The sequence below is a fragment of the Chinchilla lanigera genome, unplaced genomic scaffold (genome assembly GCF_000276665.1).
Source record: "Chinchilla lanigera isolate Chin_1 unplaced genomic scaffold, ChiLan1.0 scaffold00054, whole genome shotgun sequence".
Lineage (NCBI taxonomy): Eukaryota > Metazoa > Chordata > Mammalia > Rodentia > Chinchillidae > Chinchilla > Chinchilla lanigera.
The window spans coordinates 3936433-3951147 of NW_004955455.1; the positions used below are offsets into that span (position 1 = coordinate 3936433).

The following is a 14715-nucleotide window of genomic DNA, read 5'->3' on the forward strand; positions in this document are numbered from 1 at the left end:
TTTGACTGAGCGCAGGCGTCCATCCTGCGGGGCCGTGCCAGCCTTCAAGGCCCACACGGCTGCCTCATGCTGAAGAGCATGTCACAGCCTGCAGGACTGGTTGTCGTTCCCATCTCGTGTTACTGTTGGGCTGGGAGAGGTCATGGCTTCTTGTCCAGCCAGGTCTGTCTAAGGGTCCTCTGTTTCGGTGGTGTACTCCTTAGATAAATAACCCTAGCATGGAAATGGGGTCAATTTGGGTGCTTTTAAGACTGGTGTCTCTCACTGAAGATCCACACCTGCTTTGGAATGGTGAGCTCTGCAGATCGGTGGTCACACCTGTCAACTTCAGATCACAGAAGGGCGGAGTTGCCAGGCGCACTCTTTTTCCCTGAGAGCTTTCCCGTGCTGTGCACACCCCTTTGTTTTTCCAGTACAGCAAACACAGAACACAGGGTCTCGTCTGAGAGAGCCTGCGTTTAGTGTCTGTTCCATTGCTCTTTAAAGCTCTCTGGGCTTCGGCTCAGTGTGGAGTGGTTCTGAGCAGCGCAATCACACACTGAGACAGGCCTGTCCTGGGCATGGGGGAGATGAATATTCAGGGTTGTTGAGTGATGAATGGAACCATTGCTGCGTATTGTTCCAACATGCCTGGACCCTGGAGAGAATTGATTCTGCCCATTAATACAATGACATCCACCTCTGCTTCTTGCCTAATCCCTAGTTGTTCCTCTGCCAGTGAACCCAGCACCATCTGACAGGAGTGTGGAGTGCATCGCTCGGAGTCCTCGCTGCAGTCAAGTAGGGGAAGCTCATTGGAAGCTTTCTACCAAAAATGAGATGTGGCATAGGATAGAATGTAGTTATTTATTTATTTTGGTTTTCTTTTGAGACAGGGTCTCGCTTTGAGCACAGGCTGGCCTTGAACTCACTATGAAGTTCAGCCTGGCCTCAAACTTGTGGTGATCCTTCTGCCTCAGCCTCCCAAGTGCTGGGATTAGAGGTGTGTATTCCTGGTTAAAATAGACTGCATTTATGGTCGTTATCCCGGTAAGAGAAGTTAGCTATTAAAGTCCCAAATAAGTCTTTAATTAGATAGGTTGGAGCTCTTCGTGATTCTGAGAATCCATGGCATGAGCCCCAGTTTGGGTGTGCTCTAAGCCCTGCGTGATTTAGCGGGCTCCTGTTCATTCAGCCCTTATGCCACCTTGTTATCGATACCCCGACACCGAGCAGTTGGTACTCGGAGCAGGGCAGTTACGAGCAGCTTCAGAATGGGCAAGCCGGGTAGTTTCCCCCAAGTGGTGGTCCCATGGCCCAGGGCAGTGTGCTGGGTCCGCCGTGGTTTCCTGGACTTCGTGGTTAACACCAGGGCGAGCAGAAATCCTGCTTTGTTCCAGCCTGTGCTATTACTTGTTCCCTGCGTAGGACTATACGGTGAGATGTGTTTCCCCTTCTTTCTTTTTCTAGTGGTACAGGATGTTCACCATCTTCAAGGTGCTAATTTTGAGTGTCAGTTCTCATTGAATTGTTTATTATAGAGAAATAGAGTTTCATTCTTTAGTCACATTGGTACAGCTCCTAGCTTATACAGTAACGGGCCACGTAAAACTTTTGGTCACTGGTAAACTGAGTATATAATGGTAGTCCTAGAAAATTGCATTACTTAGTGAGGTCACTGCCTTATTGTGTAAGCATACTCTGTTTTTTGAGACAGGGTCTCACTGTGTAGTGCAGGCTGGCCTTGAACTCATTTTTGTAGCCCAAGCTGGCCTTGAACTCATGGCGATCCTCCTGCCTTAGCCTCGAGAGTTCTGGATTACAGGGGCACGCCACCACACGTGGCTTCAACGACACGTTTCTTGCACCATGTGCCTGTTGTTAAGCAACATGTGACTATATATGGAGACATTCATTCATTCATTTATCCATTCACTCACTTCACTGTCTTTTCTCTTTTTTTTAGGTGGGGGAGGTCTGAGATAGGTCTTGCTATATAGTTCAGGCTGGCTTTGAACTCATTATATATTCCAAGCTAGCCTCAAACTTGTGGCAATCTTCCTGTCTCAGCCTCCCAAGTTCTGGAATTACAGGTGTGTGCCACTATGCCTGGCTTCCCTTCAGTGTCTTAATGTGTGAACTTGTGTTCAAAGCAAGTTGCTAGACTGTTTTTAATCAAGAATTCTCATTCATTAAAGGTTACTAAAAGCATGGACTTGGGTTTCAGTATATGATTGGCGTTCTCCCAGCATCAGCAGGTTAAACAGTGCTAGCATTTGCTGCACATGAAGTTTGACAGATGTTTCATTTTCTAAATTTTAGCAGTCCCTGTGGCCAGGACTGATGACAAGCCACCTGCTTGTGTGGGATGGTTCTGATGTCTTGTGGCTTCAGTCTGGGCCGATGTGAACCTAGCCAAAGAGAAGCGCCATTGCAACTTTGGAAGTGTGGATAGCTAGATGTTGAGGGCACAGCCCCATCTAGAACATCTGGAGATGAGAGCTACAGGAGCTGGTGGTGACCTGGAGAGTTTCCAGTGTCCTGCGCATTAATCAGGGTGCAGACCTGCCTGCATTGGATTTGTTTTATTATAATGGCTTTTGAGCGTAGATTCTTCAACAAAAGAATGGGTCTCCAACCTACTCCTGTATAGTCTACAAGTATTTCTCCCCTTGAACTCTCTGCTTCACCTAGAGGTTTGGTGTCTGATGTCTGAGCAGTTCCCGAGGAAACTGTGGAAAACCAAAGTTAATTCAAGGGGCAAACCCTTGGGTAACCACAGTCCCTTGGGAATGGCGAAGGGCAGAACTGTCTGGTTATCTGAGGTGCTGCTTCCTTTCTCTAAAGTTGTTGTTTTCTCTTAAGACTTAGTGTCCTCACCTATAAAAAGTGAATATAAACCGGCTATAGTGGCATGTGCCTGTAGTCCCGGCTACTTGGGAGGCTGAGGCAGGAAGATTGCAAGTTCAGGGCCAACCTGGATAACTTTGGAAGTTCCTTCCTTAAAAAACAAAACAGAGAGGGAAAGAGGGAGGGAGGGAGAGAGGAGGGAGAGGGAGAGAGAGAGAGAAGTGTATGTGACTCAGTGGTAGAGCACTTGCCTAGCATGTGTGAAACCCTGCGTTCAGTCCACAGCACCATGCAAAAGGGGGAGGTGAATAAAAACAGCCCCCCACGGTTGTGAGGTTAAATGAGGGGATGCACACGAAGCACTTGGCACAGTAAGGGTTTAACAATATAAAAAGAAACAAATCCACCTGTGAACCCATAGTAAGGGAGGAAGGAAGGCATCACGGGCTGCACTACATTAATGCACAGAGCTGGTAGTGAGCATGTTCCTTAATTGTATTAATTGCCATGTGATGGTGATGGAGACTTTCAAACGGCCAGAATGAGCTTTACTGGTTCCTTGAGTTTGCAAGGATATAGTTTTCTCCTCTTGCTAATTTACCTCCCCACATTTCCATTTTTCCCAGTTGATGATCAGTGCAAGACTGGTTTGACATTTGCATCTGAATCAGCAGCACCAGTGATCAAAAGCCACCCTGGGGGACCTGGATCTGTTTCATTCTCAGAGGGAAGGACATGTGTTCCTGGCTGGCATCTGAGCCTCTGAGGGAGGGGAGCAAGTCCAGCAGTCAGGAGGGGTGGGGGCACACAGAGCTCTTTGAGTTTGAGCATTTTGCCATCAGAGCCCTCATGCTGATGACAGCAGTGGTAGCCGGGTGTGGTTTAGCTATGTCACTGCACCCCGAAGGTGAAAATGTGGTCTAGGAGTTTGCCTGTGCCTGCTTCCAGGTTTTGCTGCTATCCCCTTTTAAGGCACTGATTTTAGTCTTCTGATCCTGAGCTGGTCCGAGTGCCAGCAAACAAGCCATCAATTTTGTGCCCATGGTCTCTGAGGGAGCACAGGATTGCAAAAGAAATCGACAGATGAGAAATCATGGGGGTCGTGGAATCTGGAAAGCTTGTTTCATTAGTAGATGGTTTGGACTGTGTCCAGCCATGGTTCCCACTGGTAGGAGAGTGGGGACGGCAGAGCTTTAACATTCATGGAATGCCCTGCCACCTCTCCTAGACCGGGAAGACATAAAAACCCAATGTCATCTCTAATTTCTGCCAAGTCCCCTTGGAGATGCAGGGCTGGCAAAGTGAAGCAGAACACTTTAGACACCCAGGGAAGTGATAAATCTCAGGGAGAGACTGAATATGCGTGAAAGGCATCTCCCACAATTAAAACAAGCGCCTGGAGCCTCCCTGGTGACCTCTGGTGTACATTGTCAGCCTCAAAGGCAGCTGCTAAAACAGTTTGTATTTAATACGGGGTTCGTATGTCCAGCCCTCCTTAAGATCCAGTGGGCTGAATGGATCTGCTTGCTCTGGAAACCAGGCTTCATCTGGTGGAACATCTTCAGCCATGACATAAAAGGTAGCACACTGGCTCCTGGCTCTGGAACCCTTCATTTGCATTTGAGAGGGGAGGGGAGGGGAGGGAAGGAAGAAGAGTGGGGAGTGGGATGGGAGCAGCAGCGAGGCCAGGCATGCACGCAGAATACCAGAAGGAACCGCAGTGGCCTCCAGAGTCTTCTTGACTCAGGCTCTGTGGAAGCACACTGAAGGCGTTGGGAGCCACCAGCTGGTCTTAGGAGTGCTCCCCTTGGATGTAATAGCTTGGGCTCCTTCCTGAAGGCCGTTCATCCCCATACTCAGTTTGTGGGTGTCTTGTGACTGTTGAGGGCTTACAGTTTCCTTGCTTGTTCGTGGCAGCTCTCTAGATAGAAGAGTCTATACTGGCCTCGTTTCCTGAAGGACTAGACCCAATCCTTGTTTTGTTGGGGAGACTTTACCCAGTCGAGCAGTTCTTTGGGAGGTTTCAAGCTTACAAACCCTGCGTTGCTGGCCTAAGATGTTTTATGACTTTTTGGAAGTGCCTGCGGCCATTATTGGGTCTTATTTGATGCAGTAAAACATCCCATTTGGCCCCTGGGCTCTGAAGATATGTTTCAGCGCTGCTCTCCCCGGGCATCTGATTTGTTGCTGCAACAGTGGGAGGAAAGAGCTGGGATGCAAACTCACTCTGCGGGCTCGAGGGTTTGTTCTTATGAACCCTGCCATGATTTCTCTTCTGAGATTGGCAATTTAAAAGTGACATCAGTATATCCGGACCTCTTTCCTAAGGCTCTGCTCAGGGTTCGATAGATACCACTTAGTCTCCACCTGCCCAGTGAGGTGAATCGGGCCAATTAGTCCATTTGTCAGGTGGAGGGGCAGAGTAGCAAAAGGCGCCCCCAGCATCACAGGGGCGGCTGGAGACATAGGCGGACAATTCCAGGCATCTTTCTGCTGCTTTAGGTCCCCAAAGGATTAATACACAAAAGGGTCCCCTGAGCAGATTTCTCTCTAGAGCTGATACCAAATTGGATTTGTTCGTTGGGAGAGGGTGGCCTTTCTCGTGCCACCTCTGGTTAGGGAGAAGTGCGTGGACAGCTCTCTTCCCATGCACATCACCAGATGGCATTTGGGTGCAAGCTGTCACTAGTAAGACTGCAGAAGAGCTTAATCTGGCCACTTTACAGCAGCAGTCCCCCTTCACTAACCCTTCCTCCTCAGCTCGCTTGGAAGGGGGAATGTTTATCACACTCCAAACCAAAGATTATGTTGGAATTTGCTGCTCCTGGATTTGGCTGTCACCTTTCTGCTCCAGAGTCTGCTTCCTCCTCGGGGATCCTGGAGCCAGAGAATCTGCATGTCCTTTTGCATCTCCTCCCTCCCCCGCTCCTTCATTTTCAATATGTAGTGGCAGAGAGGAAGTATAACATGATTTTAGGGCTTGCATTTCAATTCCACTGCATTTTTATGGGACAAGCAGAGTCTCAGCGCCAGGAGTTATTAGGTTAGTATCTAAAATGGGTTCGGCACTGTGGGCCTTATTGTTTATAATGAATTATCCCCCTCCCCCCTTCCTTTCTCCTCCCTGGGGATGAGTGGATGGAGGCAGGGCCTCCAGAGACTAGTTGAAGGAATCCTGGTGCTGTGATTAGTTTTGTTCTCTCAGCTTAATTGTAGAGCTTCCTTTCTCTCGCCACTGATAGCCAAAGTGGTTCTGTGTCCTGCCCGCCCCTCCACCCTCTTTTGCTTTAGGAACAAGATTATCACAATGCGGCCTTGTGAATCAATTTTCTCTCTGTACTGATGAAAGTGTAATTCATTCTTAATCAAGCAGCCTTGCTGCTGCAGGCTCTGTACCGGAATACATTTAGTCACCCTCTCATCACTTTGGGAAACAATCCCCCCAAAAGGACTTTTAGAGGAGAGCTAGTCTAGGGACTTGGCAGCCTGCCTCACATGGTGGGTTTCCAACAGGGGGCGCTCTCAGGAGTGATGTTGGAAGAACCCTGGTAGCTGGCCCATTCATGTGTGCCACAGGTAGCAGAGCCTTGCCACAGGTGCTTTCCAAGTTTGCTGTCTCCAGGCCCTGGGTCCATTTCTCCAGAACGTCTTGATGGGCTTCCTGTCACACAGCAGTGAGCTGGAGCCAGCTGCATCTGCATGCATACCTGCATTAGGGTTCCCCAGCTGGGTACCAGCTCTTCTTCCCTGGTGAGGAGGAACCACTGTCCTTCTAAAGAGATAGAACTGAATCTGCACCGGTTTAAATTGAGTGGATGTTGCCATTTCTGTTACATCACACACATTTTGGGGAACAGGAGGAGACTACCTCTGCCAAGTGGCTTCCTCTCCTGCCTGCCTACAGCCTGGTTGCTGTCACAAACAAGTAGCCATTTGATGGAGCAGTGGGTAGGAGGAAAGGTGACTTTGCCAGGGGTGGAGTCTGTTGATGCTGGGCAGGAAGGAGGAGCCAGGGCCTGAAAGGTGGATCAGAGGCCCCTTAAGATAAAACAAAGCCTTATAGATCTGCTGCTGAGAAAGAAAAGGAAGTCTGTCTGGTCTCTTCAGAATGGAATTGGATTAGTGACAAACTTGAACAGCCGGTTCAGTCAAGAGAGAACTTAATTCCTCCTGTATTATTCACACGACTGATTCTAATCAGATGTAAAGAGACAGCTGGAATCGAGCAGCGGGTCAGCCCAATGCCTGGTGAGGAGACTTCATGTTCTTTTTGCCATCGTTAGGGAACTGGTAAGAGCACTTCGGGTTGGACACTTTAAGCAGGACCCTTGTGGTTTATAGGCTTCCCAAAGGAGCTTGCCTGACTGCCAGGATACTCGTGGCTGGTCTTGTGTGGATTCAGTGTGAGTTTTTATTTTAGTTTCTTTCTCGTTGCTGGGACAAAATACCTGACACTCACAAGTTAGAGGAGGAAAGATTTATTTTAGCTCACAGACTGAAGAGGTTTCAGTCCATAATCTGCTGGTTCCAAGGGCAGGGTAACACAGCAGAGAAGCACAGCAGAGGAGAAATAGTTCATGGTGTGGCAGGCAGAAGGCAGTAAGCCTTTCTTCTTTCCCTTTTTCTTTCATCCAGACTACAAGCCTATTGGTTGGTGCTGCATCTTCCCTCTTCAGTAAATTCATCATCCATACCCAGAACTATTTTAAACTAACCAGTGGACTAATCCGGTATCACACCCATGATCCAGTCACCTCCCAAAGGCCCCTCATGAGTACATCCAAATGTAAGCCGTAACATTTCTGAAGGACAGTGTGTGGCATGTATGGTCCCCAGTCATGTTCAGCAGAGCTCCACCCCCTTGTTTACAGAAGGATTCAAAGGAAGTCTACCAAGCCAGGTGTGGTGGTGCACACCTGTAATCCCAGCACTTGGGAGTGTAATCCCACAGTTGGCAGGAGGATTGCTGTAAGTTCGAGGCCAGCCTGGGCTACATAGTGAGTTCAAGGACAGCCTGAGCTATACAGTAAGACCCTGTCTCAATGCTGCCCCCCAAAAGGAAGTCTACTAGACCAGGGCAGGGTGATACAGCCACTGTCCGTGAGAGCCTGGTGGTATGCCCACACCTGAGCCTCTTCAGTTTCACCACCTGCCGAAATGCAGTGTGTTTGGAGAGCCCACACCCTGCCTGTGTGGGGTTGCTCCCTCCTGGACAAGGCTGGGGACAGGGCAGGCTGCTGCTATGCTGCCAGAAGGAGCACAGGCATCTTGGCTTGGAATTCCTGTGGTGGGTGGGACTCGCTGGGTGCTTTCAGTTCTGGATTCACAGTGCAGCATGGGACTAGGTAAGGGTCTTACTGGGATCATCTCCATGTACTTTCCGGCTCTGGCAAGCAGAGGTGTCGCAGTGCTGTGCAGAGAGAGCCAGGTCAGTCACTGAGCAGCAAATGGGCCAAGTGTTGCGCTCATGCACCTTAGGGTATCAGAGAATCACAGGGAAACCAGGAAGCTTGTTAGCCGATTTTCGTGAGTGGAAAAAGAAGACCCATAAAAGCAGTTTATTTCATGAAGGGCTAGCTTTGTGCCACTTCCTCTGAGCCTTCGTCTTTTCCTTTATGAACACTTCCTGTCTATAGCAGTGCTATAAATGTGACAGCAAGCTTTCTAGCATGGGCCTTGCCTGTTCTAGATATAGCAGGCGGCAAAGGGTCCCACAGATAAGGGGAGCCTACCCACTGGTGTGCCCAGCAGGGAGCACAGTCGGCAGACGCTCTTAGCAGTGCCCTGAAGGAAGAGCTTCCTGCACTCCTCTAGAAAACCTCCTTCCCTGGGGCTAGCAGGTCCCCTGAGCTCCTGCCTGAAGGAGTGGACCCCAAAGCTTCTCCCTGAAGGCCTTCTCGTCACTGCCTGCCTTCCCTCTGCTCTCTAGCATAAACCATGCTTCCTGGTCCTGCCGGGAGGAGAGCGTTTGATGTCTGAGATAAAGGATGATGCAGAGGGCATGGCAGCAACTGGAAGGTTCCAGCAGTGGGAAGTAAGTTTGTGTGCAAGGTTCCAGATGGAACTGCAAGTACCAGGACTGTGGTGAGGGTAGAGGTTGGGGCGGCAGCCATGTTGCATACGGGCCAGGCAGTGACTACAGGAGGCTCCCAGCCACAGGAGGTCTGCAGCCGTCACTCACCAGTGCAGCCTGGTCTCAGCTGCCTCTTCTGGAAGACTGCAAGGGTGTCAGCTTTCCTCCAAGCCTCTCCTTTCCTTGGAGCTAAGGTCAAATTCCTGCTCTGGCAAGAGAAGACGTTGGGCTGAACCCTGCAGTGCAGTGGGGACTGGGAAGCATCCCACCTGCTGAAGAGAGCTTTGCATCCTAACAAGCACATGCTCGAGTAACTGGAATCCGGCACTGCCAAAGCCCTCCCTTGGCACCTCGAAGGGATAGCCAGCCTGCTCCTCAGATAGCGGATCCAGGAATTCTTAGAGCCAACATTGTGCAAATGGGCAAGATGCTCTCCCAGGCCCCCACAGCCTGGGCTCCCTGCCTGGGGAAGTGGCCAGGCCTCTTGGGGCAGTGCCTGTTCTCAAAGGCCAGCACCGCGCATGACCCTGCTTTTGCCCACACCCCTTCCAGACAATCCCTCTTCCCTGCTCCCCCTGGAAGGAGAACAGCGTTGGGTGGGGGAAGAAATGTGACGCCGCTATTAGTAATAACAGCTGCTGAGTTCTCTGCATGCGCAAGGCGCAGTGCTGGGCACTTCACACACACTTCCCATTTCTTCTGCATGTACCCTGGGGAGACAGGGCACTGCCACCACCACTTCACAGGGAAGAACTGAGACCAGAGGGAGTGAATGACCTGTCCAGGGCCACCCCTTCTGGTCACTGGGCCAGATGGGCTATGGACTGGGTATCCCTGTGTTTGACTCCAAGTGGCTGTGGGCATGGGCCTGACCCCTCCAGGCTGCCTGGCCCCTGAGGAGCCTCCTGAAGTCTTCTCAGAGGTCAAGGCAGGGATGTGAGCAGAAACATGGGCTGCATACCCTGGGCTTTAAACCCTTCACACAGAGGATTTTTGTCTCAGGAGCTTTCAGGCAGCTGAATGTCTTCCCAGGTTATCACCCTGGTCCCCATTATCACAGGGCACACAACTGCTGGCCCTTCTCTGGCGGCGTTGAAGAAGCCCATCCAAACAATTCCCTTCTGGAGGGAGTTCGGATTTAGCAAAGAAAAGCTCTCCATTCCCATCAGAACTGGGCTTCCAGAGGGCTCCTGGAATTGGTTCCACTGAAAGAAACAGCTCAGATGCCTCCTTGCATTCAGCTTGTTAGTGGGGAACTTCAAGGCCAAAAGATTTGGCAGGATTTAAAGAATCGGCTCTCAAGCTGTCTCATTTTGAGCACACTAATGCTTGCCTGTCTTTTGATGGTGAAGTGGCCGCTTTGGAGTCTCCTTCCCCGGCCTTTGCAGAGCTGTGGGTAGTGCTGAGGACTCTTCAGATTCAGAGGGTGTCTGAGGTCGGGGGAAGGACCAGACCAGCCAGCCCGCCCTGCGGTTAATCTCCAGAGGAGAAAGGCTTGGAGAGGCCCGGGGTGTTCAGTGAGGCCACGCAGTGAGCTGTGGACGGAGCACAGCGCTGTGTGGTGCTCTTGTTGTTCCCCTGTAGTCCACATCCCATTCACACGACAGACGGGCTCTGTGTTCCTGCTTGGAACTGGGCACTGAGATAAAATACGAAGGTGAAGAATGTGGACTCCTCTTGGGAATTCCGGAGCTGGATCTCGAGTCCACAGTCGTACCTCAAAGAGTCAATTTCAAAAGCAGAGCAGGGAGCAGGGCGCAGGGCAGCAGAAGGGCTTGTGCAGATGCTTCTGTTTGGGCAAAAGCTAGGAAGTGCCGCAGAGTCAGGGACTGAGGAAGCACAAACTGCCACACCCTCCAGCCCACCCCTCTGCTTTTGCATCTTGCTGACCCTGACCTTGGGCAGCGTCCTTCCTGCAGTTGCTGACCAGAGTGCAGCCCGCGAACCCTCATCCTCCCTTCTGAACTGATCGCACAGGCAGCCAGTCGCCTTCCACCTCACGGAGAGAAACCCTCTCAGCTGCTGGGTCATGGGCAGGTCTGCTTTGGGGACACCTGGGGAGCCAGGAGCAGAAGAGACGAGCTTGGGCTCATCTGACACATGCCTGCCATTCTGCTCCAGGGCCTGAGGACTGAGACCCTTGCCTATGGCTCCTCTGAGCCCAGGGAAAATGAGCATCCCCGGCTGGTGTCTCTGCAGACAGCACAGCACAAAGGTGGCGTCTCAAAGACTTGTAGACAGCAATGTGAGAATCTAACAAAATATCCAGGGACCTTCTGTCCTCTGTGAAAAGGCAACACTGATGACATTTTCCTGCTGACATGCTTCTGCCCATCAGCTATCCCTCCTGGTATGTCCTTATTTGTCACCTCCTAATTTAAATTCTGGGGCAAATCTAGAATACTGTTTGGGCTTGACCACCAGCCTCCTGAACATCTATTTGAACAGGCATCTCTGTCACTCCAAACCACCTTTGAGATTAGTCCCTGCTACATGACAGGCTCCCGTGTGAAGGAACGGAAACCAGGGCCCCTTTCAATTTTTTCTCTGCTCTCTTGCAGCTCACTTTGCAGAGCGCCAAGTCCCGAGTGGCTTTCTTTGAAGAGCTGTAGCAGGTGACCCGGCCACTCCAGGATCTGTGGCTTCAGCACCAGCGGGATGGTCGACTCCGTGGGAACCGTTCATAGTGGCCTGGCCGGGGGCTCCCGTGGGAGCTCTGGAATTTTTTCCAGCTGAGTGGAGAGTCCAGCCCACTTCATGTGCAATTGCCTTTGAACTATGACCCTGTAGAGATCTCTCTTATGGTGTTTTAGTTCTTCTGACTTGTGTCTTTCTTTTTTTCCTGGTTTTTTTTTTTTCTTTGAAAAGTGTCTTTGTCTTATGTGAGATCCTGTAGTTCCTTGGTCCCTGGCAGCCTGGTGTGTGTGTCTCACTGCCCAGTGCCAACCTCCACGGCCCCGTCTGGGAAGCAGGTGTAGGAGTGAAGGGTCAAGGCTGAAGCCTAGAAGGCCAGTTCCACCACCCGCGCTCCACCCAGCATTCCAGAATGTCCATCCCGCCGCAGGTGAGGCCCTGGCACACAGTGGACAAGCACAGCCTGGCTGAGTTAGGCCCAGAGTGACCTGCCTGCTGCTCACCATCGGGGAGCTCACCTGAAGCTCAGGACCAGCTCAGGTCCTCACCAGAGCACCCGGGTAGGGCTGCTGGGTTTGGGGGCAGCTGAGGGCAGAAGCTGTGATAAAGGCCCAGCAGCCAGCAGGGGGCTGGGAGTCAGGCAGAGCCGGGGAGGGATCTAACGGTACAGAGCGCTCACACCCTCCACCAGACCCCAGCCCAGGGCCTGAGAGCCAGAGAGCAGCCAGCTACGTGTATCTCCCGTCCCCACCAGCCTTAGACTCCTGCTTGGGCTGGTGATGTTCTCACCAATGCCTAGAAGCCTGGCTGTGACCAGGGACCTCTACAGGCCCCAAGGCCCCACGGGTGCTTCCTGTCTGGCCCCAACAACATTCAACCCCAGAACCCCGACTCCTACTGATCTGAGTCACCCCCACCTCTGGCCGTGTACCAGCAAGCCTTCCCAAAGCCTCTGTGGTGCCTGCGCCTCAGTTGCCATTGTCCTTGTTCCCCTGGAGGCCCTTTATTTCCTATCCTTTGAGGGCCCCTCAGAGTCCCTTTTGTCTTTCCCAGTAGGAGCCTGACACAGCTGCCTCAGAGCTGGCACTCACACAGGCTGGCACACAACTCGGTTCCTTGTGGGATTCAGAGCCACCTGTGATTGGGGGCCACATTCTGGCCCTTTCTTTCCTACATGGCTGCTGTTGCTGCTATGGCCAACTGGGGTCCTAACAGGGCCATTGTGCAGAGCAGGTGATATCGGCAGAAAGATTCCTTATCCACTGAAGAGGGCCTGGAGATCCCTTGATAGCAGAGACCATCTCCAGAGATTTTGTCTGGCTTTGAGGATCAAAGGCACTCATGAGATCCTGCCTTGTTTCCACTGACCTAAGGGCAGGCCCAGGCTGACCTAAGGGCATCCTCGGCTGGCCACCCCCTTCTGAGGCCACCTTGTCCCTCAAAAGTAAGTCCTGCGTGTGACCCAGCCCTTAGGGCGTGCAGGGTGGAACTCTAGTCTGGAACCGAGGAGTGGATGGCGGCCACCGAAAGGGAGAGTCCTCAGGACCTGCGTCCTCAGTGTTTACAAAGTCAGATCTGGCTCTTGTGTTTGACTTTATCTTTTCAGGCCTAAATTTCATCCTTGAATTTCTGCCAGGACTTAATTCCCTCCCAATCTGTAAATTTAATCTTTCAGCAGTGACTGTGGGGCACAAGAGCATGATGGTAGTTTATAAAAGTGATGTTGGGCCTTGTTTTTTAATTTAACTGCTGCACGTAGCTGAAGCTGGGAAGCGCCAAGCCATGTGGCCACACGGGACCTGGCTGGCTGGCGTCTGAGCTGTGGCAGGTGCACCTGGAGCCCCAGGGCAGACGGAGAGGGAGGGCAGGAACCACTCAGCCAGGGGTGCTCAGCTGTCCCCGAAGGGAGAAAGTGGGAGTCCTCACGATGTCTCGGACCCCAGTGGAAAAAGAAAGGATGAAAGCAGTGCCTGGTTTTCAGAGACTTGTGCTGTAGCTGCGGTAACTGTTCCTTCCAGGGAACATTTTTAGAGCATGGAAGCTTGTCAAGTGAGGAAGTCTCTGAAGTCCGTGGAGATTGGAGCCCTGGCCACGATTATGTCATTGGAGCGCTTCTGGCAGCTCTTGGGCCGAAGCACCGTGGTGCTGAACCCAGTCACGAGGCCCGTGCCCAGGTCAAGGCTCCCTGTGAGGCCACCCTCTGGGCCCGTAGCCATTCATGTGTCCTGCTCGAGGCCCTGCCTCAGCCACAGCAGTCCTCTGACCTGTGGTCGCCACTCAGTTCTTCATGTACCTGCCCGGCCCTGCTAGACAACACCCCATGGCATTATATAACACTTCTTGAGTGACTGTGTTTTGTCATCTTAGAGACAGGTTTCTCTCTCTCTTTCTTTTTCAAAAGTCCAGAGGCTGACAACCAGTGACAGTGACTAAGTGTTCCTCACTGACAGGGCTAGGGCCTTGCAGCCCCTGGCAGTGGCAGCCTTAGCAAAAATTCAGCCTCTGCCAGTTGCCCTAGGGCCAAGATGGCCTTTGGGGGCTCCTAGGGATGTGCCATCCGTTTTCAAAGGTGTCAAGCAACACTTCTTCCTGCGGGGCCTGAGTCACACCTCCTGTCAGGGCCCGACTGGGGAAGGTTATTTTCTATTCTGGGAGATTGTTGTAATTTAAGTGATTGTTTTAATAAAATCCTAAGCTGTAATACTTTGTCATGGGCTTTCTCAGTTGGTCACTCAAAGCATGGACGTGGTAAGCTCGAGCCTGAGTGGTGGGCTGCCTTTTGAGGGTCTGTGAAGAAAGGGCCTTCTGACTCCCCACGACTGCCCAGGACTTCGCCACTAGCTCCTTGTCTCTGGTGGCAAGAGGATCACCTCCATCCATTCTCATAACAGCTCCTGAAAAACACGTTGGCCTGAGCACTCTCCCTCTTCCCGTAGGTCATACCCGGGTCATGGAACATTCCCTGCATGGGGCCAAGTGCCTTGTTTTTTCTCTCTACAGCCCCAGCCCACCCAGACTTCAGATCTGAGAAGAGGACACTAGACCGGGGCATCCCTCCAGGCCTTTCTGCTTGTAGGGTTCCCTGGTCCAGGCTCTGGAGAGTGAGGGGCATGAGGAGCCGCTGGGGCCCGGGTAGAGCAGTTGAGACTCATCTCCTTTCACAGGGTTATGTGATGACA

At 51.7% G+C, this 14715-nt stretch overlaps 1 protein-coding gene across 3 annotated transcripts in view; it reads left to right on the forward strand.

Annotated features, from left to right (window-relative positions):
- Positions 1-14237, forward strand: part of Nf2 (neurofibromin 2 (merlin)) — an 87866-nt gene extending 73629 nt beyond the window's left edge. For all 3 annotated transcript variants that reach the window (XM_005396218.2, XM_005396217.2, XM_005396216.2), the window contains one exon: positions 11464-14237. Coding sequence is in view for 1 of the 3 variants with exons in the window: in XM_005396216.2 (XP_005396273.1) it covers positions 11464-11514 (51 nt within the window). In the remaining 2 variants the exon portion in view is untranslated. The remainder of the gene's footprint in view (positions 1-11463) is intronic.
- The last annotated feature ends 478 nt before the right edge of the window (positions 14238-14715 follow it).